The sequence below is a fragment of the Nymphalis io genome, chromosome 12 (genome assembly GCF_905147045.1).
Source record: "Nymphalis io chromosome 12, ilAglIoxx1.1, whole genome shotgun sequence".
NCBI classification, from domain to species: Eukaryota; Metazoa; Arthropoda; class Insecta; order Lepidoptera; family Nymphalidae; genus Nymphalis; species Nymphalis io.
The window spans coordinates 5,549,115-5,576,568 of record NC_065899.1 but is presented as its reverse complement, the minus strand read 5'-3'; the positions used below and the strand labels follow the sequence as shown (position 1 = coordinate 5,576,568).

The 27,454-nt window shown below is 31.2% G+C and overlaps 3 protein-coding genes across 3 annotated transcripts; 2 read left to right on the top strand and 1 right to left on the bottom strand.

The window, feature by feature from the left end:
* Positions 1 to 638: 638 nt before the first annotated feature.
* Positions 639 to 2,865, top strand: LOC126772565 (BTB/POZ domain-containing protein KCTD12). Its single transcript, XM_050492967.1, is given in 2 exon segments — positions 639 to 730; positions 732 to 2,865. Coding segments are annotated over 2 exon segments (828 nt in total). The 3' UTR covers positions 1,468 to 2,865.
* A 12,097-nt stretch (positions 2,866 to 14,962) lies between these two features.
* LOC126772412 (probable oligoribonuclease) lies at positions 14,963 to 16,037 on the bottom strand. Its single transcript, XM_050492781.1, has 3 exons — positions 15,876 to 16,037; positions 15,554 to 15,786; positions 14,963 to 15,331 (listed from the first exon to the last, which is right to left on the bottom strand). The coding sequence occupies exons 1-3, from the start codon at positions 15,943 to 15,945 to the stop codon at positions 14,987 to 14,989; spliced, it is 648 nt and encodes a 215-aa protein (XP_050348738.1). The 5' UTR covers positions 15,946 to 16,037; the 3' UTR covers positions 14,963 to 14,986.
* Positions 16,038 to 17,682: 1,645 nt separating this feature from the next.
* LOC126772323 (mitochondrial proton/calcium exchanger protein) lies at positions 17,683 to 26,399 on the top strand. Its single transcript, XM_050492637.1, has 7 exons — positions 17,683 to 17,827; positions 18,296 to 19,515; positions 19,695 to 19,965; positions 20,354 to 20,501; positions 22,309 to 22,582; positions 23,718 to 23,894; positions 24,893 to 26,399. Exons 1-7 carry the CDS (start codon positions 17,782 to 17,784, stop codon positions 25,046 to 25,048), a joined length of 2,292 nt encoding a protein of 763 aa, XP_050348594.1. The 5' UTR covers positions 17,683 to 17,781; the 3' UTR covers positions 25,049 to 26,399.
* The last annotated feature ends 1,055 nt before the right edge of the window (positions 26,400 to 27,454 follow it).

The window sequence follows — 27,454 nt, the reverse complement described above, 5'->3', positions numbered from 1 at the left end:
ATTTGTCTCTATAGTCTAGAAAAAAAATCTGTCACAATTTTGTAATTTCCGTAGTTTGCAAAAATCTTAAGTGGATTAACACGAGTAGTTCGAAAAATAAATTTATTTCATAACTACAGTTCCAACAACTTACATTACCACTAACAAACAATCCAGATGTTAAACTACTAAGTGCAATTTCGAAGAGAAAACTTTTAAACTATAATAACCAATGAATTTCAGTTAATGGTAATAGATTCAGAGAACTTATTTCAAAACAAACACACGAAACCGGAAAAATCTGCTTTAACTCTCCGCTGACGTTTAAATGCAAATTTAAAATAAACGTTTAATTACAAATATAAAAAATTCATTACAAACATAAATTAGAGAAGACTATGCTACTCAAAAGTTCATATTAAAGTTATATAACACTATATTCAAGATATTACTATTTTAGTAATATCTTAGATGTTATGTTTGATGTATCGTTTTTTTGTTTATATAAAAAACACTACATGATAATTATTCAATCGTCGCGAACTAATTAAGTAGCGCGTATGTACTAACTTTCTAAGTAATAATAAACCATCTGTTGGTTGACAATGGCCTAAGACCTTGAAAGCTTTTTAGAAGAGTCCAACTTGAAGGGGTAGGAAATGATTACGTCCAAGTCAGTAACCCGGGCGTGTGTTATTGATGGGAGCGGGCGCGGGCGGAGGACGCACGAAAAGTGGGTCAGGAGGGGCGCGCAGTCGCGCGGCACTGCGCCCTCAGCTTCCAGCCATGGCGGACGCCCCGCCTGAAGTCCTCGAGCTGAACGTAGGCGGCGTGCACTATGCCACTACACGCGACACGCTGTTGCGCGAGCCGGACTCGCTACCGGCTGCCGCGCTACGCGATCCGGATCATCCCCGCGACGCACGCGGTCGCATTTTCTTTGATCGCGACGGTGTCCTCTTCCGCTACGTACTCGACTACCTCCGAGACGGAGGCCTCGTCTTGCCGGAGTGCTTTCGCGAACATAAGCGCCTGGCGCGCGAAGCTAAACATTATAGGTTAGTGGGTCTGGAACATGCAGTACGGGAAGCCGATCCCCGACCACCGCACCGCGAACGTGGCTGCATCACCGTTGGCTACCGTGGTAGCTTTGCCTTCGGCCGTGATGGCCTTGCCGACGTCAAATTCCGCAAGCTGTCGCGTATTCTGGTATGTGGAAAAGTAACACTATGCCGGGATGTGTTCGGTGAGACACTAAACGAGTCCCGTGATCCGGACCATGGGCTGGCGGATAGATACACATCACGATTCTTCCTTAAACATTCGTTCATTGAGCAAGCTTTCGACATGTTGCAAGAGCAAGGATTTAAGCTGACAGCCAGCTGCGGAAGTGGAACGGCTGGTGGCGCGGCGGAACTCAAACCTGGTGTTGATTCCGAGGAGAACCGCTGGAATCACTACAATGAATTTGTGTTTGTACGCGAGTAATATCCTTGTCTCTATTGTGATAATAAATCCCCTACCAACATTTTGGGGCACATTGCTTATGTGGATCAGCCACAGAAATTAAATGAAACATTTAAAGGTAACCACAGGTAACCTGAATATATTTATAATATATTTATATATCCGTTATTACTTCCACTTACACTACAGTAATGTCATCTATAAAATAAAACTTCTTAAATTAATTTTGTACTGTTACATATAAAAATATTCTCAACTATTCAACGATATATTGGTTTTTTTAATAATATGCAGACAATTACTATATTTAAGTATATCGTTCTAGAAGTATTACTAAATAAAAAAAAAATTAAAGACATGTTTACATAGGTTATAGATATGTAGATAAAGCGAACTTAAATGTATTCATCTATTAAATAAGTAGTTAAATGTAATAGATTAAATGTATAAATAATAAATGTAGAAATTATCTAACTTTTAGAGCTAATCTTGTGTACCTACTGTAATAGACCTATTTCTGATGTATCCACTATATTTTTTAAATAATTTTATCTTACAATGTATATTGAAATTACGTAATGTTTTCGAATAAAATTTCAAATTTCTATGAAACTTCAATAACGTACAAATTCTTGAAGTATTTTTCTCAATTTTCCTTAATTTTATAAAACAATATTTACAAAAGTTCATTGGATTCTATATCTTATAAACAAACCCTTTACCTACCTACCTAAGTACTGACCGATGTGTTGTGATCAATCCATTTTCTACACTGTAGTCGTTTATAAATGTTTATAGTTATAAGGAAATTTTGTTTTATTAAAGATTTCATTGAAAACGGTTATAAAATGCGCGAAAAAGAGTACCTAACTAATAATAGTAAACGAATGCGGTTTATACTGCCCCGTAGAAAATAATATTTAACTTGTGTATGAGATAAGAACGTTGTTAAGACTTTAAAAGCCTAAAAAGTGTTAAAAATATCGCTTTCACTTACAAAACTTTCATCTTTAGATCAAAATTCGTATAAAAAGTGCGCCGTAGTATTACTTTTTTAAATATCTACTGTACGCTATTTGCATAGGCGCGAAGCCAACATCGAATTTACGATCGTAGTCATATCATTAGAATACAAAATAGTTTTAAGCTTACATTTTCAAATTCTCCTGCTTAACTCATGAGTAAAAAATATTTATATGCTTATCGCTATTTTTTTAAACGCAGGAAATGTTCATGCAAAAATTGTGTCAAACTTAAAGTGGAATATTGGCCAAAAATACTATGATCTTATGACACAAGTAAAAATTATTCAGGTTATCTATTTATTTAATTAAAAACATTAGTTTTTTAAACTGAATAGTTGAAATTAAATAAATTCGATGTTTCGGTGATAGCGGTATACTACTAATTTCATTGAAAAACGACGCACTAATTAAAATTAAAGAAAATACATTACAAATTATATTGAGAAAAAAAATTCATAAATTTTTACATAGACATCATCGATAGATAAAATAAATGTACCTTATAGTGTTGTTATAAACTTTTCTATAAATAAACTATAATATCCTCAATTAGCCAAATAAATTATAATTTGAGCTATTGTGTAAGAACAAACTCGGAACTCAGCGCAGAAAACGATTTAATGTGATAAATAATTAAATGTCAGAAATTAATATGCGACAATAACCTTAATAATTATAAAATTTCAAGAATACACGCATCAAAATAGTATATCACAGGCTATCAACATTTCACGGATGAGGAATGAATTGAGTTCTTACAGAATAGCACTGATGTTCACACTTTTAGTTAAACTGCCTTTGTCTAGATATCACAAATTCCTTTGATAAAATTGAGAGCATACCTTACATTTTTAGATCGATGAGTAGCTAATACAATAATTAAGAAATTAAAAGACAACATTAATTAGATAAATATACATTCGAATACCGTTACGATATATAATCTTAATACTAAGTCGAAAATTAGTGCGTTATGCAATTTAAATAAGTGTTTAATATATTTTTTTAGTATTACTTTTAATTATTTTCCGTAAATAATAAATTTCAAAAAGTATGTATATGTATTTGCAACCTATTTAAAAATACTATCATATTTCTTACCGCATTTACATTTTATTTATCTATAAATATAAAACAAAGTTTCTATTATATATAAATACACAATTGGATATGGATAATGAATTGTAGAATACTTATAATGCTTACGAAGATGAAGTTATCTTGATAGCGGTATCGAATATTTATTACATTACACTTGAAATTGCTATCAAGTACCTAAATATTAGTTAATTACAAAGACCAAGCAGCGAAAATAACTTGGTTAGAAAATTATTATCGTTGTTTTGTGAGTAAATGTTTAAAAGAAATGAAATTATCCAATGTACTTAAATTAAATGTATTAGTACTTTGATTCCATTTGAGACCGAGACTTATTTATATTTAAATCAGCAATCATATAGTTATTAGCATATATTGTAACCTTAAAAAATTGTCAAAAAAAATAAAATAATAAGATTTCATGAGATAGGTGTGTTCTTTCTATGACTCGAGTTGGAAAATATATTATGGTAATTAAATAAGTAATTTAGAAAGTTTAAAAAACTAACACTTTATTTGCTTATTGTAAAGTTATGCTTTTAAATTGTTTATTCTAAGGTTATGTGAAAATGATACTGAAATCAGACATTTCCTGTTATCGTTACCTAACAGATAAATTACATATTATATTATTTATTATTAATAAATATATAAATTTTATTTCATTGTGTTTGAGAAGCGGTAAAACGTAAAACAATAAAAATATTGATTTTTTTAAGAGAAACCATAAAATTATGTTATATTATAATTAGTAACAAAAATATAGTGTTGAAAGCTGGTCTTAACAACTATCGTAGGATTTTTAAATGAATGTGTCATGAATAAATTTAGTTAAAAAATTGTTTTATTTCACTCATTTAAGTTAGAAGTTATTATCCAGTTTGATATTTACAGATAAGGTTACAGAATCTTTTGCAAGAATTCGAAGTTAAATCGAATACGCTACTCTGTTGTGATATGCAGTTTAACAATGCTCAGAAACTCTTCAGATTCACGAAGGCCTCAATATTGTAATTTTCCCATTACTGCCACACAAGAGATTCATAATAGAGATAATGTAAAAATATGACAGTGGATGGATTGAATGAATTTAAACTCTAGTTTGCTTTAAAAATAGTATTGTTAATTACGACAAATCCTCATGTAGACTGCACTTCTTGGAGTGAGATTCCTACTTAATAGATTGACAAAGAATATTCTGTTTGATTGTCATCTTGTACAGAAAATAATATTAAAAACTTTTACGCTACACGTCAATCTTATGAATATAATAAAACAAAAATGTTTTTATTAGTAAAATTTTATAATACTAATAAATGAACCCCTAGTAAAACTAGTTAGAAATAAACGTGTTCTTAGTATGTGTTATAAACTATTATAGCTCAGCACGATTATAAAAACTTGGAAACTGAACTAACAAGTGTAGAAATTTCCTCACCGCACCTGTCTATATCAGACTGACGTTATAATTGTTTTTCCCAACTATCTTTATTGCTTTTTAAATTGCAAACTGACCTAAACAATGCGTATAGAAAGTTGAAAAACATTTATATGCATTTAATACCTATGTAGTGTACAAATAGATTAATAGTGTAACACGACAGCTATAATGTTGACGATTATTACAACATGATATATATATTCCAAAACATATGGCTATAAATATATTCAGGAAAAGGTCTGTTTTATTTAAATGTGTCTATAAAATTGTTAACTGAATTTAGATTGTTAGTTGTAAGTACGTACATCCTTATCCCGATTTTCAATCGTCGATCCTAAAGCTTACGAGAGGAATAAGTTTTAATTTGGACAGTAATCACTACAAAGTATCTTCATTACCAGGATATTTGACCCACCTATATATACTGTGTAAAGAAATTTACCATAAACAAACTTCAAAGATATTAAGAAGAAACCATAGTCAATGTAGTACTTAATGATGATTTGATATATTTAAAACATCCATAAATCCTTAATACCCGCACCTAAAGTAGGTGCGGGTATTGAGTATTTATGTATGATATATTAAGGCCTTTCTAAAGAAGATTTGAAATAAATCAAAAACCGTTAATCGAAATTAACTAATTTTAATGTTTAGTAAAGTTGAAGATCAACTACTATAAACAAAAAATAAAAGAGGCAAATTCTGCCGTATACAAAAACAAAATTAAACATTTTTAAAACCTTGTTAGTAGGCCTTATTATATACTATGGTACCCTACCAAAAGAAATAAAAAAAACAATTAGCACGCAGTTATAATATTATGATCCCAAACTAAGCAGAGCTCGTACTATGGAAATCAGACAACTGATATACTACATATACTACTTTTCTTTTGTAAATACATACTTATATAGATAACTACAACAAGACTGAGGGCAAACAGACATGTTCATTCACGCAAATGTTTACCATGGGTGGGAGTCGAATCCACGACCTTCGGCGCGAAATTTATAATTACTTGTTTACATTTCTAATATTCTGAAAAACAAATGAAATAAACTGTTAAAACAGACAAATGTTTGTACAAAAAAGGAGGGTGGGTAATAAGGCCTACCGAATAAATTCGGTAGGCCTTAATACCATATACCATTAGTCGTATGATACATTTTTTAAGCATCAAGTTCATAGAAACCACGAATAAAAGAAAACTAAAGGGTAAATACTTATAATATAAGTATAATAAAGTATGATTCGGACGAATTCTTATTATTTGAGTCGCGCAACTGCTCCTCACGATGAATAACGTAACATTGGTGGCAGAGAGCAAGCGAACACGTAGCGACAAGTTTGAAGCGACATCTATGAGGGTTAACCACCTACAAGGGTGACTTCGAGCGAATACGATCATTTTAAATACCATTTTTGTTATTCAGGCCTTATTACCCGCACGTACCATATATATTTCCGTATCGCTCGTTGTCTTAAGATGAACAATGCAAATATAATACATTAACGATGGCGTGTTGGGACTAACTGTACAGTCGTATATCCTATTTACCTATACTAAAATAGATGTATTTAGGTACCTGTTGTCTTGCTATGAATTGTATGAATGCTGTTATTTCGATACTCTCAAGAATAATATTTTTTATTCTTTTATACAATCTTCGCCCAGAAAATCTGAACTACGATTCAAAGTACGATTTGTACAGTAACTATTTTTAATTTTTATTTATATTTATTTAAGGCTTTGACGTAAATAAATATTACGTAGATAATATTCATAAGTTATGATGACGTTCCCCTGACTATTCTCTGGTCGACTATTCTCAGGAGGAACTAGCAACTGTGCTTATTCCATCAGTCCATAATGCTATGGTAAGACTTATAATGTATTTCATGGCACGCAAGTGTTATATACATTATAAGTCTTACCATATACGGCTTTGAGTTTAGAGGAAGCATTATAAGGTACAATGCAGTTAACATGTTTCTACATTAAAGTATCAGGGGAACTTTTATACTAAAAAGAAACTAAATAATCATTTTTTTTCGCGATGTTTGTAATCGAAAACTCGACCAAGATATGCGACAAAGATCTTTTACTATTGAGCTCATATACTACACAAATGTATCCATGTTGAATGACTTATACCTATAAAGGAAAACAGTTATATTGATCCAAATGTTTTTAAGTAATGAAGTCTGTAGGTACTTTAATTTTTGACCTCGTTTTTAATTAGTTTCCTGGCTTTGCTATGTATATATAATTCGGAGCGCGAAGAACAATAAGTGATGAATTATTCCTTAAGCTGCAAATCTTTTGTTTTCAGGTTGCGATCTAGGTGCTAACATAAAGTAAAGACAAAAGCGCCTTCAGTTATGTCTAATGACTAAAGAAGAAAAGCTTTAATCCAACATATTATAAAACTAAAGGTGCCATTAGGCTTAATATTATTTTAAAATAATATCTAAGATGAAGGTATATAAGTCATAAGCGTAGTGTCATACATTTTTTTTATGCCCCAAGTAGTCGTAATGCTTATAGCAATAATTCCGTAGCCTGTAGGCTGCCAAAACTGTTTAATATCCGCTTTGAGGAAGTCGATCATTTTTGTTCGTCAAGAAATGTTTTTAAAAACATTGTTGAACACTTCTTCACAAATAGAAACACACAAATCCACATGACTTATAACTTAAGTTATTTAATTTATTATTGTTCTTTATATTTTTTGTTTATCTATCTTTACCAATATCCGTTTTCGTTTTATATCTTTAGTTTACACTTAGTTTACTAATAAGGCTAAGAAGAAATAATGTAAATTCAAACTGGCTAAAATAAGACTTTCAAAATCATTGTAAACATAGTTTGTAAATACGTTGTGGAATTTGTAAAATTAATAAAATAAAATTTATAAAAATAGGGTTGGGCTTAAATTTTCAGTACCATCTCAGTCAGGTCACGACTGAGGTCATCACTACTGAATACTGAGAATCAGACACTACTTGTCTTGTGATCGGACTTGGGACAAATGTAATCAGATTAAAGATTATTATTACAACGTGTAATCATCTTTATTGATTTGATTATTGAGATTGATTCGGAAGAGGGCGCGCGAGAATGTCATCGCGATCGGTATAGAAGTTAAAGGGATGCAGCGCTATCTAGTTCTGTAATTCTGTTTCTGACGCCCCTAGGAGAGCGGTACAATTTAGATGGCCTCGTGTTGGTATAAACCGACGATGCAAATAAAAGTTGTCACGTAACAAGGATTCTTATAAATAAACGTGTATTTCTATAAAACACTCACGCGCAGGCAAATCTGGCAGCGTACGACGTAAACTAGTATATTATAAGTAATACCTACATTTATCGCATTTATAGGCCGATACTGCTTAAAGCTCAATGCTGGGTTGTTAGGATTTCTACTGAATCTGATATTTCCCAATTTTGACAGACAACTTTATTACTGTTATTATAAGTCTTTAATCTTTGTTTATACAACTATTTAGTTTTTTTTTAACTGCCTCGTTGGTCTAGTGGCTTGATGTAAGATCGCAGGTCTTGGGTTCAATTCCCAGGTCGAATCGGTCTGGAAGACATTAATTATTATATACTATTAACGTAATAATTGTCACTGAGTTAATTGACATAGACATTAGTCACACGTAGCCTTGAGGCGGACCATAAGGCGGACTGTCAATACTATCCTATGAAAGATTTCAAGATGAGATCATAAACGATTTTTAGTACTTTTTATACTTATACATATTCGTAACCAATAAAGTTATAAATCCACAATCAACATACTGTATAACTATTATTTAAATAACATCCATACTGCTTAAGCAATACCCAATAAATAATTTAATACACATATATAGCACTGGGTAAATCGGTTTTAGGCAAACATATTTAGCTACCTATCCCGAATTCACAACGTTTATGTCGTAATACATACTTACCTATACCTATAACTTTAATAATTTAGCGGCGCACGACAATAAGTCGACATGGTTATTTCCGATGACTTTTATAATCATCGTCATATTTCAGGCAATTAAAACAAAATTAATGAACTATACACCCAGCCAAAACCTTTCTCATTAATCACTATCCATTGGTGAAAATCGAATGATATTTTTTTGGGTATTTTAAAGTTTATCGCTTTTAAACAAGCGAACACAATGTGCTGATTGTTTTATATTAAAACATATTACATTTCTAAAGATTTTAATTACGTTATTTCTAATTCAATAATCAATTAGGTACAAGGAAGCATGTATAAACAAGTAGGTACGTTTTGTTCATTGAGTATGCTTCTTTACGCGAAAGTAATATATCGCTCCACACGTTGATATTCATTGACCTGCATAAACTCAGTGATCTCCATTAATAAAATCCTTTGATCGTGCGGCAAACGCGTTTAGCTATCTATAAAAATTCGTCATATAAACAAACTTTGATTTCACCAATCATTCGTTTGGTTATCATACAACCTAGCTACTTTTATAAATAAAAAAATATAATGAAATACATATATTTACTTTACATATATCCATTAGCTTCATTTGCTCTATATATAAACTTTATCCTCAAAGTGAACGCGATGCTGCTCATTCAGGCTGCTATATTTTACAGCCGCGTTTTGAAGCAGGAGCACGATTATGTAAGCGGTGCCTCGTGTTTCGCCTCCCCCTCTGACGCTCGCGTCGGAAGGAGTTTTTTGGTCAGGTGTCAAAGAGAATAGAGTGACGAGGCGAACTAGTGTTGACCCATTCGAATCCTTAAACGGTCACTCGTGTCAGCCAAAAGGCAAACGAATATCTACCCAAACAATTCATCGAGAGACGAGGCCTTTTTTTCACGCAGTGGAAACCTTCATAAAGGTACCCGGCTCCCGTGGGTGGGGGGAACTGGGTTATGTGGGATTCTTACCCACTAAAACCACTGGGATGGCCGTCCTCGGTACATATCAGAGAGGCTGCGGGATCGTGTTGATATAACTCACCCGGGGCCTCTCGTATGTGTTAATGTGGTAGTATTTATAATGAGTTCGATTTTTGGAAATATGCATTTAAAAATCGTCCGCGTGTTTTCCCTTTCATTTTATTAAAGTAGGGTATGTTTTTAATTATGTGTTTTATCTTGAATTACTTGAGTGCGAAGGATTATCTTGACTGATTATCTTAATTATTTATAAAATTTAGTAGCCTTTTTTATAAAAACAAAATTGAATAAAAGTGAGGACAATTCATATTTTTAATTCAGACTAATTTATTCATGAATCCAGAACACTAACCTAGTAATTATTGACTTGAAGAACTTCGTAAGAACACAAAAGACAGTGAAGACGCGGCGAGAAAACTAATGAAGGGGACCTAACAGACGACTACCTAAGAGATTTTGGACTATAACCTTATGATGGCGAATCCTAATAGAAATGACAGCCGCATGGTCGTACCTGCAACAAGAAAAAACTAACATAAGTTACCTTTTTTAAAATATTAGTTGGTTGTCGCAGTATCATCTTAATAAACGAGTCATTTAAACATTAATAATAATCCCGTTTACCTTTGGCCTAAGTATGGTAGGATGAGAAATAAACATGTCACGTGACTTGACGTGATGTTACTGACTGTATTTTTATGGGCAATCAACTATTAATTTAGGCGTGTATAGAGGAGTAACAGGTAACTTTTATGAACGTAGTTTAAAATAAAAATATTATATGTTACTGCAAACAAGTTTACATTGATTTCGATTACTCTTGCTCTCTATGCCATCTTTTTCATCCAACCCTAACACCTACTTATGTTAAGAGTTGTCCATAGTGATATATACAAATGTTAGATAAACAAAATAAAAAGTGAATCAATTTCGTTTCATCTAAATTTATCAGTTACAAGAACTATACCAGATAATACCACACACACACCGTTAATTATGTTTTTAGAATTTAGTTGTGATTTCATTATTTTATTTAGTCTGTAGTTAAATTGCTGTTTAATTATTAATTGTTTTTGCTTTCATTTTAGTTTCTTTATCTAAAATCTGTTTAGCCTGATTGTCAACCAAATATTTATATTATGTATCATTTTCTCCTAAGGGATCTATTATTTCTCCGGTTTGTAGTTGATAATGCATTTGATGGTTCTGATCTGACCGAATTGCATTAATTTTACATTTACCGATGCCAAATTACATTTTATATCTTGGGGAAAGCCTTCTGTTAACTTAATTAAACTTTGAAGCGCCTTTTCTGTAGATGAAAATAATTTTAAATCGTCCATGTAAAATAAGTGGTTAATATTTAAAGATTCGTTATTATTTGTCAAACTATTTTTGTATTCTAGTGTGTATCCAGTATTTGTAGAGTTTTATAAAGTAGAAAGAGGATTTAAGGCAAGGCAGAACCATAGAGGGCTTAAAGTATCTCCTTGAAAAATACCGCTTTATTTTAATCTCATCTGTTTCAATAGTTTTATTTTGTAAATTAAGTGTAAGCTTAGTAGTCCATGAAGATATAGCATGCTGTAAGAAATTTATAATTTGTGGATTAATTTTATAAATGTGTAAAATTTTTAATAAGCAGCTATGTGGTATGGAATCGAATGCTTTTTTATAATCAATGTAAACTGTAAATAGATCACTTTTCATTTTTTGGGCTTGTTTTAGGATAATTGTGTGTATGGTTAATTGTTCTTTACAACCTTGGTTATGTTTTTTACATCCTTTTTGTTGTTCTTCTAAGATCGTGTTCTAAATGTTTGTAAATAGTGTGTGTAAGACATGCGGTAAAGATTTTGTAAATTGTTTGAAGACAAGTAATTACAAAAAAACAACAATATAGACCATATTTAGAGGGATTTGCTGTGTCATTGAGATCTTTGGGAAGCATGTAAGTGATACCTTTTGTTATATATGGAGGCATTGGAGCTTGCGTTTGTAATGAAGTTATTAATATGAGTGTACAGATAGGGGTGAATATGCGTGAATTTCTTGTACCAGTTTTTATGGATTCGATCGGGCTCGGGTGCTTTCCAATTATGTAATCGTTTTAATACTGTATAGAATGTTAGCTGCTGTCCATGCTGCAGAGTATATGGTTGTTTGTTGGTTTTCAAATATAGTATTTGCGTCTATGTATTTGGGTAAGATTGATGTGATGACATATTTTATCATTTTAGCAAAAATTTTTGAAGTATTTTGTTTTGGTATATAAGGTCGAGATCATATCGGATCAGTAGTTTAGAAATATTCTATGGCTTGCTAAAAGGTCTCTTCTATTTCTGTATCTACATGTTGTTGATTTTCTGCTGTATTATTTTCTTTTTGTACATCGTCATTTATTTGTATACTGTTTAGGTCATTGGAGTCATTATCTTTGTTACATGTTGGGTCTTGTTCACTATTTACATGAGTTTCTTTATTAGTTATTTCAAGTTCATTATTAATCTCCTGTTTTAGTTCTTCTAATCGAATATTGGGTATCAGCTTATTGTTCATTATCACTCTTCTTTGGCCAGCTATTCTTTGTTCCCTTATATGTACTAGGTGTGGGAATTTGACAATAAATTTTTGATGTAATATTTTCCTCTATGATGTTCTATAACTTAGCGTAACTTTGTAAAATAACCTTATTATTTCTTTGTTAATTTCGTAACTCCAACGCATACGTTTATTAGTCCGGTTCTGTGTAGGATGCGTTTGAGTGGTTAAGTGTGGTGATATCTCTGTTGTATGTCTTCCGTCTAAATCTGTATCAGTTTCTTTTGCTCTAGATATATCGACTGCTAAACTATCTAAATATGCTTGGGCTTGAACTCGCGCCATGTTTTTATCTTCAACAGTTAATAATATATTTCGTTCTATTGCTCTACGTTGGTCTCCTACGCGTTGTCTAATAACTTGCATGTCCGGGAATTGCTCTAAGAATTTAGTATGTAAATCGGTTAAGTAGAAAGTAGTATCTTTTTATAATGTAGTTAAAATATAATATGTGCGCAGGATGAACATGTTCATTTCTCTGGCCCATTTTTTGCGCGTACGTTTGTTACCGTGAACGGGTCATCGACATTCGTCGACCGCACAACGTTTTCAGCCTGTAACAACGGGGAACTACTGCGAGAATAAATAGTTATGGAAGAAGTTGGTTGACAATAGATATTTAGGTAAGAGGGTGCAGTAGAGGGTATTGATGAAAATAAAGATTTTGGTGAGGATGAAGGGTTTGATTGTGGATTTTGGGAATATCCCAGTGGTTCGGCTGTAACTTCGACATCGGGAGCCCGCTTGTTCAACTCTCGATGATCGGCTGTAACTTGTTGTACGACGAGAGCCAGCTTGCTCAGCCCCTCGTCGCCGGTGGATCGCATGCTGTAGTTACTAGCACCGACTCCAGATTCGCCTCGGCGACCCCCGGGAAACGGTCGTAAATTGTGTCTATTACATTTCTCCATCATGCTCCAAAGGGATTGGGAATGATTAGTTTGGACAGCGTAGCCTAGGTTGTATTGGCTGTAAAGTTTCTCCAATTAATGGGGTACTGGGTTAAGATGTCGATACCAGTTTTGTTCCTGCAATCCTTAAGCCCCCCCACCACGACAAGGTTCATTCCCTGGGGGATTATTATTATTATAGTACCTAATAAGGAATTTCATTATATAAGCATAAGCCCATGGGAAGTATGATTTAAATTTGCCGAGATGGAACCTGCAGTTAAGTTTTTCTTTAGGTACTTGTCGTGTTTATAAAATGTAAAAAAAATCGATATTATTATGTCTAATCGTATTATTCTTGTACATTTACTATGATGCCACCTTTGTTAAAAACATCAAGAGTAAATATTAAAAACTACGCTAAAGTATGTTGCTCAGATAAGAACTATTTACTTGTAAGGGTTGACAAATGAGAATTCCACTAGAACTTGAATTTTTAGTTAGTTACGCCTAAAAAACTGTATCGTCCGTTACACTAACGAAGAATCTTTTTGATCGAATTTAAAGCGCTGTTTTACATTAGGTACAATAAACGCTATATATGTTTTATAGTTTTTAGCAATTAAAAAAAAACAATTTGTTGTAAATTTACTTTGCGTCAGTGACTTGTGTGAACATCGAAAAAAATGTTATTCTTTTTTCAAAATTAAATTCGATGATAAACCAAGGGTAGGAAGTTAGGTAAAATTAACTTAAAGAAGATGACGGGTACTGTAACTGTAAGCACAATATAAAACAATGCTAACAAACCCAACAATATATATACGAATTAGTTATACAAAATGTCACTCCATTGATAGTTTCACTGAAATGTTAATTTAAATGCAATTTATTTTGATATTTTAATTACCAAGGAATTCTAAACCAATAAATTTAGGCAATAGTATTTATTCACATAATTATTATTTACATTGAGAATAAGTATATAAGGATCATAATTAAAAATAGCTACTATAAGTATATAGCATAAAAAATAAAATAGCATAAACATGTGGATTGGAATGGTTGCAAGAACACTAGAATTTCCTTAAAGAGTGAAAATTCTAATACTCTGGACGTAAAATGCACCAGCCCTCGTATTGGCAATGGAGGCAATAAGTGTAATAAATAATATTATATAATAAAAAGTATTAATTTTTGCTCTATTACTCCAATGATCACTTTACGATTGAATCCAAGCAATTTGATTAAATAATTTATTAAACAACAATAATTTGTTTTTAATACTTCAAGATCAAGTGTTTCTTGATATTATATACTTTACATAGAAAAATCACGATAATTTGAATTTTATGGGAAATCTTAAAAATTTTGAGTTAATTAATTTTTTACTTATATGTAGGAATTTTAAGACACAAAGAAATTAATTGCTACCATTTCGACTTAGAATGGCACAATTCCAAGTATATTTTTCAGTTGCAGAGTCACAGTGAAATAAGAATTACTATTGAAGTTTTTCTACATTATTTTATTATTGTTTAAATATATTTAGCTTATAATAATTCAACTCTTCTATACTTTCCTTAATATCATTTAAACATCTATGATGAAACTTCTTTTGAGGTATCCTTGAATATTCCTTTTGATACCATCGCTTAGCTAATTCTTTTATAGAGCTGACATCAATAATTCTATAGTGCAAATATTCATTAAGATTAGGCATATATTTTCTTATAAATAGTCTATCCATGTAGACACTATTTCCACCTAATGGACACTTTTTCTCAGGCACATGAGACTTTATAAAATTCAATATCTGATTTTCCGCTTCCGATACAGAAAATTTTGATTCCCGACTAGCCTTAGTCAATCCACTCTGAAAAAAGCAAGACAAAAATCATATAGATAGCTTTTATTTTTTTTATTTGCAATCCTGGATACACTTATACAAATTGCATATGTATGTAACAATAAATAAAAATACAATTTATTGTAACATATGATATGTAATATTGTAACTTTTACACTCCAAACAATCAACTTATATGAAACAAAAAACTATAATGTGACAGTAGAATTATATGACCTGAATATATACCTCACCGTGTTGAGCAATGCACCATGCATTCATATTATTGAGTACATCATCAGGTTGATGAATTATTATATTAGGTCCTTCTGCGATCAAATTCAAATTACAGTCGGTTACTAAACAGGCTATTTCTAAGATATGATCTTTTTCAATATCTAACCCTGTCATTTCTAAATCAACCCAAACAATCCTTTTTGCAGCATTATCTGAATGAAAATTCATTTTTGTTTCTCGATAGTCTGTAAAACATTAAAATTACTATATATTGCTCTAACCTGCACATGATTCGTTACATAGTTACTGTGAATTTAAGATACTTCAAACTTACAACAAAATTTAGGTGAAGTGCTAACAAAACATTTTGCACGAATAGCCAATATTTTATGAAGAAAATTCATTTGCAATAATTAAGTAATATTATAAAATTCTGTTTAAAAAATGTGGTGGTCAAAAAATCTAATACAATCCTATTTCCTACGTCATACTCACATGTAAAGAGCAAAATATAACCGCATTGCCTGTCAATGTCAAGTGTCATAGTGACAAGATTTCATCCATACCTGTAACTGTGATCTAAACTATTACTAGTCTAGGATCACACCAGAAAAGGGGAAAGGAAAAAAATCTAGGACGGTCTACCGTTAAAATAAATACTCACAAAATATGATAGTACAATCACGTAGGTACTATTACGTATCATCAGACAATAGCGATATTTTTTACCTATGTAAATAGGAATGTAGGGATATTAAGGAATAGGACAGGAAGTAAAATAGTGTACTTTCTTTGATAATTTTTTTTATCAATGCATAACGTAATTTATCAATAAAAACTTGTTTGGTGTCCATATACAAATAATTATGCTTGTATATAAAAAAAACTCCCTAAAGCACCGACATGGCATAGAAGGGTATATCAATATAGCAGATCATCATGATCTGCAACACTCATGGTGTCACAAGGATTACGCCCGGCGGGAATACACGTGGCCCTATTTATATTATTATCATTGTTTGAATTGTCATTGTTTTAGAGTTCAGTGATATATACCTTGCTACTGAAGGCGTTATTTATTTAAAAATGAAAAATAGTTGATCACAGAATATTCTTTTTTTTCCGAAACGATCCAGTATGAACTCAGTCGTTACTTTTTATCAATCATATTATTACATATAAGTATTTATATTTATGTAATAATAATATTTTATATGAAAGTCAACGGTTTTAGACGAAAAAATAAATCATCAAGATATTATGTGCTACGGCTTTGTGCGAGTCCGTGCATCTACTACGCGCTCATCAGATATTTTACCGCTAAACAACAACACTTATTACTTAGTATTGTTGCATTCCAGTTCGAAGAGTGAGTAAGCCCACTAGCTTTTAGTTACATTTAATTAACGGCATAAGAAACATCAGCGTGCTATGGAGCGAGCTATGCTCGGAGTATCTTTGAAGGATAAGATCAGAAATGAGATTATCCGGAAAAGAACCGGAGTCACCGACATAGCTTGCAAAATTAGCAGGCTGAAGTGGCAGTGGGCTGGTCACGTATGTCGTAGGACCGATGGCCGTTGGAGCAGACGAGTCCTAGAGTAGAGACCGCGAATCGGCAAGCGCAGCGTAGGGCGCCCTCCAGCCAGGTGGACCGACGACCTTAAGAAGGTGGCGGGCACCAACTGGATGCGGAAGGCGGAGGACAGGGAGCTTTGGCGCACCTTGGGAGAGGCCTATGTTCAGCAGTGGACAACGATTGGCTGTTGATTGATTGATTGATTGATTGATAAGAAACATAACACATTAGTTCCCAAGGTTGGTGGAGCAATGGCCATGTAACGAATGGTTAAAATTTCTTACATCGCTAATGTCAATAGGTGGCAATGACCACTTACTATCAGTTGGTTTGCCCCGTTGCCTACCTAAAACATAAAAATATAATTATCGAGCTTTTTTGAAATTTGACATGATTTCGTAGTAACAGCAACACCACATTTTTTTAAACTCTCAATTGCAACAAATGATTTTATTTAATAACGAGTATTATTGAGTGTAAATAAAATATATTCTTAAATTCTATTTATATTTTTAAATAAAAAGATTATAAAATAAATTGACGTATTTGCTACAGATTATATAAAATATTACTATTCTTCTAGATTGTCATGGTGCCTAAAGGTTGAATTTGTTTTTAAGTTTCATAATTTTCCTGAAGTAAATCCAATTTAATAGGCAAAATGAATAGAATAGTTTTAAATCGTTGTCGGTGTTTAAAAAAATCCAGTAAGTATAATGTTATTGATTCATATTAAAAAATAAACATATATTATATCGCTATAACCTTTAGTCTCATTTGATTGATTATGTTATGACTTCATCAATATATTAAGTATATTTTTAATATTTTCATTCAAATAAACTCTTACAATGTAGAAAATACTCTATTAATTTGTTAAAAACACATTTTATATTCATTGGTTGTCGTTTTCAGAATGTTTATTAGTATCATAGTAGGTACATACATTTATATTTTACTTGATAAATCACATGGTTATTTAACATTGTTAAATATAAAATGAAGTAACAGATACTTTTCTTATTTACTAATTAACGTTATATATAACATTTACTAAATATTCCCCAGTATTAAGTAAAGACAATGAAAATAAACTATAAACATACATTTTTTTTCTTTTAGATTTGAACTTGCCAAAATAGTAATTTATAAAAATAAATATAATTTGATTTCAGCATTATTATGGGAGACTCGGCAGTATCAAAATTTTCCATACATTACTCTTTCAAGGTCATTATCCTATTACACAACTCAACCCATTGGATTGCAGTATGATATAAGCCAGAAACCTTTCAATAGAAAAGTGTACAACCCTGCTTATGTAAGAACAATAGCAACAAGTAAATGTTATTATGATAAAGAACCCCTGAAACCATCTTCTAAAGTTGAGGCCACTGTTGAAACTATAAAAAAAGAAATTGAAGAAAAAGAAAAATTGCCAAAGAAGGAGGAAAAAAAGAAAAGCATAAAAGAAAAGATTATGAATGAATTGAAACATTATTATCATGGTTTCAGGCTGCTCTTTATTGAAGTGAGAATATCAGCAACATTGTTGTTCAAAATATTAAAGGGCCAATCTTTAACCCGAAGAGAGCATAGATTGTTGGTTACAACCATTGGTGACTTGTTCAGAATGGTGCCCTTTATTGTATTTATAGCAGTACCATTTTTGGAATTTGCTTTACCAATTTTCATAAAATTATTCCCTAATATGTTGCCATCCACATTTGAAAGCAGAAGTCAAACAGAAGCAAAGTTAAAACAGCACTTAAAAGTAAAATTAGAAATGGCTAAATTCTTTCAAGAAACGCTTGATCAAATGGCTCCACAAGCAGGCAATAGGCATTCAGAGCTAGCTAAAGAGTTTTCTACTTTTTTTACTAAAGTCAGAACTTCAGGAGATGTTGCAACAAGTGAAGAAATAATGAAATTCTCAAAACTCTTTGAGGATGAAATTACATTAGATTCTCTTCAGAGACCCCATTTAGTTGCATTATGTAAAGTGTTGAATGTGTCAACAATTGGATTAAGTGCCATGTTGCGATTTAATTTGAAAATGAAGTTGAGATCATTAGCTGCAGATGATAAAATGATTGCTAAGGAAGGTGTGGACAGTTTAAATTTCGGTGAGTTGCAACAGGCTTGTAGAAGCAGAGGTATGCGAGCTTATGGTGTATCTGAAGAGCGATTAAGAAAAGAGTTAAGAAATTGGCTTGACTTGTCATTAAATGAGAAAGTTCCACCATCACTGCTTCTATTATCGAGGGCCTTGATGGTACCTGAACATGTGCCTACAACATATAAATTAAAGGCAACAATATCAGCTTTGCCAGAACAAGTTGTTACACAGACAAAGGCTGCAATTGGTGAGAAAGAGGGCAAACTTGACTTTAAGGTAATTTTATAAATGAATGATCTTACGATTAAATATGCAATTTAAACATTGTTGTAATAATATTGCTTTAAAATTATTATAATATAGAAAATACTGCCGTAAAATAAGTAAAAAATAATAGAAATTAATAACCTAAAATTAATATTTATAGTTAAAATCTTAAAATAAAATGTTTTCAGACTAAAGCAGAAGCCATTAGATTGGAAGAAGAAAAGATTAAGGAAGAGAAAAAAGAAATGCTAGAAGCAGAAAGAGAGAAACAAATACTTGAGGCTAAAAAGAAAGAGAAAGAGGAACTTAAGGACAAAGCACCAATTCTTGATGAAGAGAGCACTCCTGTCATGGTTGACCCAGCACCAATTTTGGCCGTTGATACTCCTCTGTCTAAACCAGAGGAAGGCCTGTCTAGCAAAGACATGGAAGTGATTGAAGATGCTTTAGAGAAATTAGGTAAAGTTGGCAATTAGCCATATTTTTTACACAAGTTCAATGTTTCGAGTTAATATTTTTTTCTTGGAATATATGATGAATCTTTTAAAAATAGTTTTAGCGATCACTAAACTACTCATATTAAAATAAAACAAAACAAACAAGTAAAGTATAGTCTCTTGATTTTGTTTTTAACATGTATTTACTATGAATACAAACTTTGTTTGCTTGAGACTACAGGGCTTGCATTGTGTGGAAATGCCAGTTTTATTATTTAAATATAACATTATTTTTTCAAAGAAATAATAATGTAATAATTGTCTTAGCTTAGCCAATAAAGTAAGAATGATTCTTAAATGAGTAGTTTATATTTAAATTACTTTTTATAATAGATCGTTTTTTGTTACAGCTGAACAGAAGAAGTCTCTCCTTCTAGAAAAGGAGAGTATTCAAGAGTTGAAGGGAGAGTTACTGGATTATAGTGAAGATGTTGAGGAGATGCAAGAGATTGTGAAAACCAAGCAGGCTGACATCAAATTAACTAAAGGAGCCAGAAGGTTTGATCATTTATTTAATCTTACTATTCTGTCTAAATCTAAAATTAGTTCCCAAACACTCATTACATAGTACTGGAGCCCCTATGATTCTTAAAACTATTTTATTTGCGATAAAGACCCTAAACAGTAACACTTGAATATACGCTAAATTTGTTGCCGCAGCAACTACGGCTATTAGTCCAGTCAGTAAGGATTTGGACCTTGGTAAATATGGTGTAGAAACAAAAAAGCGGTAAAAATAATATAACGTTTATTCTTTCGAAATTTACCAAGAAAAACTAATTTGTTAACAATGTTTCGTCTTTACGCTGCTATAACTCGATACATGTGAGACCTAGAAAAAAAATTTTGAAACAAAAAAATGTGTGAAATTGTATTCTTTTCAAGTTTGTATTGAACGTTTTTAGACGTAGGATCAACCGTTGAGGTATTATTGAAAAAAACAGATTTTGGCACCTTCCATTCAAGATGGCGGCGCGAGCGGCCACTCGTCAGTCACAAACTTGGATTTTTCATCAGAATCCTTTTGGAAAACTAAAGGTCTTTTTTATCCCTACTGATTGGACTATATGTCAAGCGAAATAGAATAATATTACAAAAATATTTTTATCAAAATTTTCACAAAAATAGATAAACATTTCTTAAGTTTACATCAATAATAATATTATAAAGAGATAAGATTTAATTTTTTGTATGTTTGTTTGTAACGGATAAACTCAAAAACTACTAAATCTATTGTAAAAATTCTTTCACATACAGAAAGCTTAATTATTAGCAAAGTAACATAGGCTGTATTTCATTTTCAAAAAATTAAAGATAGAATATAACCCAAGGTATCAAAAATTTTCCCATAAAGTACTAAGATAGATAAACCAAACCAAGTCAGGGTGGGCCGCTAGTATTAAATAATCGCTTAACTGCTATTGTGTATTACAAAAATAATCTTCGTTTTACTTTATATTAAAATAAATTTAGTGTATAAAACAGGACAAGCAATGGGAAGTGAGTTATAAGTATATTTATAAATCATATTTTAAATTAATGCTCAAAAACTTTCCACATGATAAGTAAATTTGGTCTTCCCTTCTGTTAAAAAATTTATATTTATAGTCGTTGCACAAATCATTTTTGTCTCTAAATAATAAAATATAATAGTAAAAGATAAAGTAAGGTTAAAATATGATGTAGATAAAATATTATTTCAATTTATTTACGTCTAGGTAGTGCCAAGAATGTTACTAATTAACTATTTAAAGATTATATTAATTAGATGTGGAAGTTAGCAGACCGATTTAAATATTATATTAATTAGATGTGGAAGTTAGCAGACCGATTTAAATCTAATGATTTGGTTTGCTGATATAATACTGTAAATATGTGCCATCCAACTAAATTGTTATAATATAGTTGTAATACTTATACAAGTAACAAGTAAAAGACAATTTTAAAGGTAATGAGTCAAAATAATAAAATAGTTAATATCAACATTTGTAAGCATTGATAATCATATGATTCATAATTTAATTTATTAGTTGTACAATGTTTATGTTAATCGGTAAAGAAACAACTGTTGTTAGATAAAAGGCACCAAATTATCATATTATTATGCAATAAATAACTTGTTATTTATAAAATATTGTAATTGTAACTGTTGTTTTATCTACTACTTACTACTTTTTTACATCATGTGTTTTTTTATTATTTATTACAACAATAATATTTAAGGGCAAATATTATTGTTATATAATTTTGTTGAGTATATCTAAGTGACATATTTAAAAAAAGAATGTGTTTTTTTAATTTACAGATTATACAAAGCAGTTAATAATATGATAGGCAAATTAGATTCGGCGCTTATTGAACTGGAAAACAAAGAGAAAGCTATTTTAACGACACTTGAACAAACCAAAACGGAGCCTCAGAAAGCCAAGGAGCATTTGATCCAGATCGATGAACTGATGCATTCCATTAAGAGTCTACAGAAAGTGCCTGATGAAGCAAAATTGAAACTTATCCAGGATGTCCTTGGAAGATTAGACGATGATTTTGATGGGCAGTTGAAGATTGATGATGTCTTGAAGGTTAGTTAAACAAATTATTTCGTAGTATTTATATTTAAGTAGGCCTTATGGTTTCCAACATTATTTTTTTGCGACATAAAGTATAAGTAAACATATTGACAAAGAATACTTTATTGTTGCCTGAGTTTTTTATATTGTATGTGTTTGTGGAGTTTCATTTTGTACCAACAATATGTTGCAATCAAGTGACATTCTAGAATCAGGGTCCAATTTAACCTCTTGAAGAAACAATTTTGCGCGTTTATCGCTAAAAAGCTTTCTTTTACTATAGCGTCGAAATCCGGCTTATTCTCCTTAACTAAAATGATAGTATTGGAATTCGTTGCGTCGAATTGAACGAAACGTAATTCTGGAGGTATTCGGAGAACAAATCAAATTGGCTGCAAAAAACATGGGGTGCTAAACATAGCGATACGATATGCTTTACACCGGGATACTGGCTTTTGCTTTACAAATCCCGTTTCATAGTGCCACTGGTGGCACTTGCTCCGGGCAATTCGAATTATCGACGACCCAATACGTCGTTTCTATTGGGTCTGCAGTGACCTTGTCTTTATATAATGTTGAATGTTTCAAGTAATTATTGACATAGAACCACCATTTGCACCATTGCACCTTTCGCTTATTTATCTTCACCATGTGGATGCCTGGCATCCATCAAGATCACTCCTTAAGCTTCCACTATCGCTATAATATGGAAACTTTCAAACTTCGAGTATAAAGATCCTTCAAGGCTGGTAATCATCAACAACTTCCTAATGTTCAATTGACCACTTAGCATCAGGTGTACCTTAGGCTCGTTTGCCCACTTTCGTTATATAAAAAACTCTGTAAGAGGATCCTAGATGATCCATAGAAAAAATAAAAAACATGTTAGTTTTATGTAAATATGCTCCATCTATCTTTTTACGCAAATATAGATTTTCTAGTTGTCATTTTATTTAGTACACCATGAAATTCACATTTGTCAAATTAATAGTTTAAGCTTAAAGCATTTAAATTTGCAAATCAGCTAATTATACAATATTTTGACGCACTGCGTCTTCTGGTATAGTTTTGTGTACATTATTTTAGAAAACAAAAAAAAAACTTAATGTGTAATTTAAAACAGTAATACATATTTAATTTGTTACAGATGTTAGAAATAATAGGCAACGAAAACGTAAATCTATCAGAGAAGCAAATGGCGGAGTTGATAGAGCTGTTAGATAAAGAAGAGATCCTAGAAGTTGAGAGTAAGATACAAAAGGCATTGAACAAAGCTGCAACAGCCGCCAAGGAACAAGATAAGACCAGTGAATCTGATGGAAGGGTATGTTTGTTTCTTAGCTAGCTGCCTTGGAATATACTTGGAGAACTCCTACCGTAGGTTATAATTAAGTGGAAATCTCCGCCCATCGTTTCGAAATGTAAACACTTATAAAGACTATATTTTATATATTCATCTTAAAATCTTAAAGTTACATCGTAAAGAAAAACCGGCGGACCTTGTTGTGTCTATATATCTATAATATATATATACATATATATTCATATTTTACATGTACATAAAAATGGTTGATCTGTATTCTACAGATGAGTCTTTCAATTATAGTTTTGTTGTTAGTTAACCAAATATATTATATATTAATATAACAAAACTATAATTGAAAGACTCATCTGTAGAATACAGATCAACCATTTTTATGTTTGATTATATAAAATATGTTCCATGGTCAATCCATGTTTGTATAAATCGTATTAAAATACATTATTCATCATACGAGTCTTACACTTACTTATTGATAGCCAAATTAGAGACTACCACCGTTTCGGAATAGAAATACCCAGGCCTGAGAAGAACCGGCGAAAGGAACTCAGCGGGTATAACAGCTTACATGGGAATCGGTTGAAAGGTATAGATGTGCTGCAGCGCCATCTAGTGGCATGTTACCATGCTCCATGAAATTATACATTTGTTCACCAATTTCATATTCTATTCTACATTACCACATATATCTACTTTAATTTTACTTTCAAAGTTTCTATAACAACTTCGCCGAAATTCAAAATGCCATTTTTTCGCGAAGTCATAATGAATGACATGGATTATTTAAGATCTCGACCAATAATATCGTGTTAACGCAAATGTTAACGCTGTTCATTTGTTTTTACCCTTTCTGTTGTTGGAATAGTTTATACGAATTATACGGTCAACTTTCGAGCCATAGCTCTCAGCTCATTTAATGATGATATTGTTTGTTTATACCGACACAAAAATCGATTACATTACTTTTTAATCTTTATGCTTTTATAATATTCTCATTACAGAGCCTATTCGATCTGATCCGAGAAGCGCAAAAACGACGAGAAATGAAGAAAGCAGTTGAGAAGTTTGGTGAGCAACGTAACATGCCTAAGAGTGAAGATATTGTTACAAATCAAGAGGACAAGACCAAACGACCGGAGAGCCACAACAAACCTTGACTTCCCTAGTGTAAACAATTTTATTTCTAGTAATGTTGTAAATAAATATGTTGTGTCAATCGGTTTAGGGGTTCATGCTTTCATGCCATTTTGCTATGGCAAATTTGCATGAATGCCGGTTAAGAGTTTGAATAAGGTATTTGACTATTGTTCGAAAATATGTTCCGTGTTGTTTTTTCTGTAAGACTATTTATCAATTCAGTAAGATGATGTCAAGATACGAAGTGTTTAATTTAAGTAATAATTATTTTTCGCTAAAGTTTTGATGATAATGGAGAAAATTGAACTATGCAACGTCGTATGTTGTATGAAATATCCCGTGAATAGTCAAGTACTCTTTTCTTTCTCTATGTTTTGTTCTAGACCAGACATAAATGGTGCGTTTTGTGTTGCGACGTATATGTACGTAGAAAAATTTATTAATGTGTTACCTTTATGACAATAACCATTTTGAATTTTAAAACACGTAATCACATAATTGTGTACATAATTATTATATATTAAAAATATAATATCGATTCCACACCGTACAAAGTAACTGTTTGTATAATATGTTTTTATTCTTTGGTATTTATGGTTCTGTTTATTTTGGTTATTTCAGAGATTTATTGTTATTATTTATGCATTTCTGTGATCAATGTTCAGTAAGTTTATTTTATTTAGTTTAAAAGTATTAGCACAAATTGTTGCTTAATGTTATATCCATACACTTCAAACCAATTATCAATTCATAATTTCGATTACTCATTCACTACGACCTAATTCACGTCAAAAAGGACATCTTATCTTTATGGTAATTAGTCGTTTTGGAGTATATAAAAAGTTTTAGAAAAAGTTAATATTACAATGAATAATGATATTTATAATTAGTTTGTATTAAAATAACTTAATTAAACTAATTGTTTTAAAATATAAATAAAATAATGTCATAACAACTTAATTTTCAAAGCAATATCATGTTCATCAAAAAGGAAAGGTTTTATTTTAATTTAATGAATGTACAATGAAACCACTATAAAAACTGAATTTTACCACCGTTTTCGTATAATATTTGGTCTCGTTACCTTTCAAGCTCACAATGAAATGAATATTGGTAAAGTAAAATATGGTACAGTAAAATATATATTTCATAGGAACATCCAATAAATACTACATCTGTAGTTACATTAAAAATAATATTTGCATAAAATGCAAAACATATTTATACATTTCTCTGAAAATATAACATGTATTTATATTGGTTTATATTTATAAAAAAGAAGCGTAAAAGCGATGTATAAATGAATTTCGTTTTGAATAAATGTGCTGACAAGCTGTAAAATGTTACGATAATACAGATGTCTTAAGATAACATGTTTGTGTTTTATTCTTAAATACTTTATCTTAAATGATTAATAGTATTTTTTGCATGCCACCACACAAATTACACCCAAAGAAGTAAAATAGAAAAATTACCATGAGACGTAAGCGAAGCTCTTCATATATTTATTTACGCTGATTACTTCTTTCAAACGATGTTAACGATTTATTAAAGATGACTTTGAAGTCAATCATAAAGAAAAAAAACAATACAGTTTTTTTTTACCAAACACCAAATTACAATTTTTTAATAAATTCATTGGGACACAGACACTAGGAGGGAAACCCGTTTACATTTTACAAAGCAAGTATTTGTGTACGCTCGGTTAACAATATTAAGTGTAAGCTGTAATTTTAGTTTTAAAGAATGTTGCCTGCATATCGTAAATGATATTGAAATATATATAAATTATATAATAATTATTTTTTATTTAAAGAAACAATAAAAGTACCTTCTATTTCATGGTCAGCGAAAAATATTGACTACTTATTTTATATTAAAATTGTTTATAATTATTCTGTAAAATACATTATTTATATATTTAATCAATAATAATAAATATAAAATCGGTATTATCGATATATTGTACGCGCCAACTGTTAAGTCTAATGAACTGAAATTAACTCCGATATCTTTAGGAATGTTTAATCATATCAGTCGCTGACAGGGGTGGCGTCGATAAAAAAAAACGTACCAAATCATATTCGATTATTCGCTTTAAAGATTATTTAGAAAAGCTCGTTATGTCTTTGTTTATTAAAAAAGTAACAGATACTTAATGCACAGAAAATTGAAAATATAAATAGATTTATTATACTTAGTCTGTATTTTGGTTAGGTATTCAGTAGGTATTCAGTTTTTGTCAGATTGTATTGGTTAGTGCGACAAGGTAACATTTTAAGTAGGTATCGATTTGATTCTTGACACCTAGTTATACATAATTGCTAATTATCGATTTTTGCTATTGAATAAAAAATTTATTATTTTTGTTAGTGTTTTCTACGTCTTGGGTTTATTATTATTAAATGCAAACAATATAAACTTTC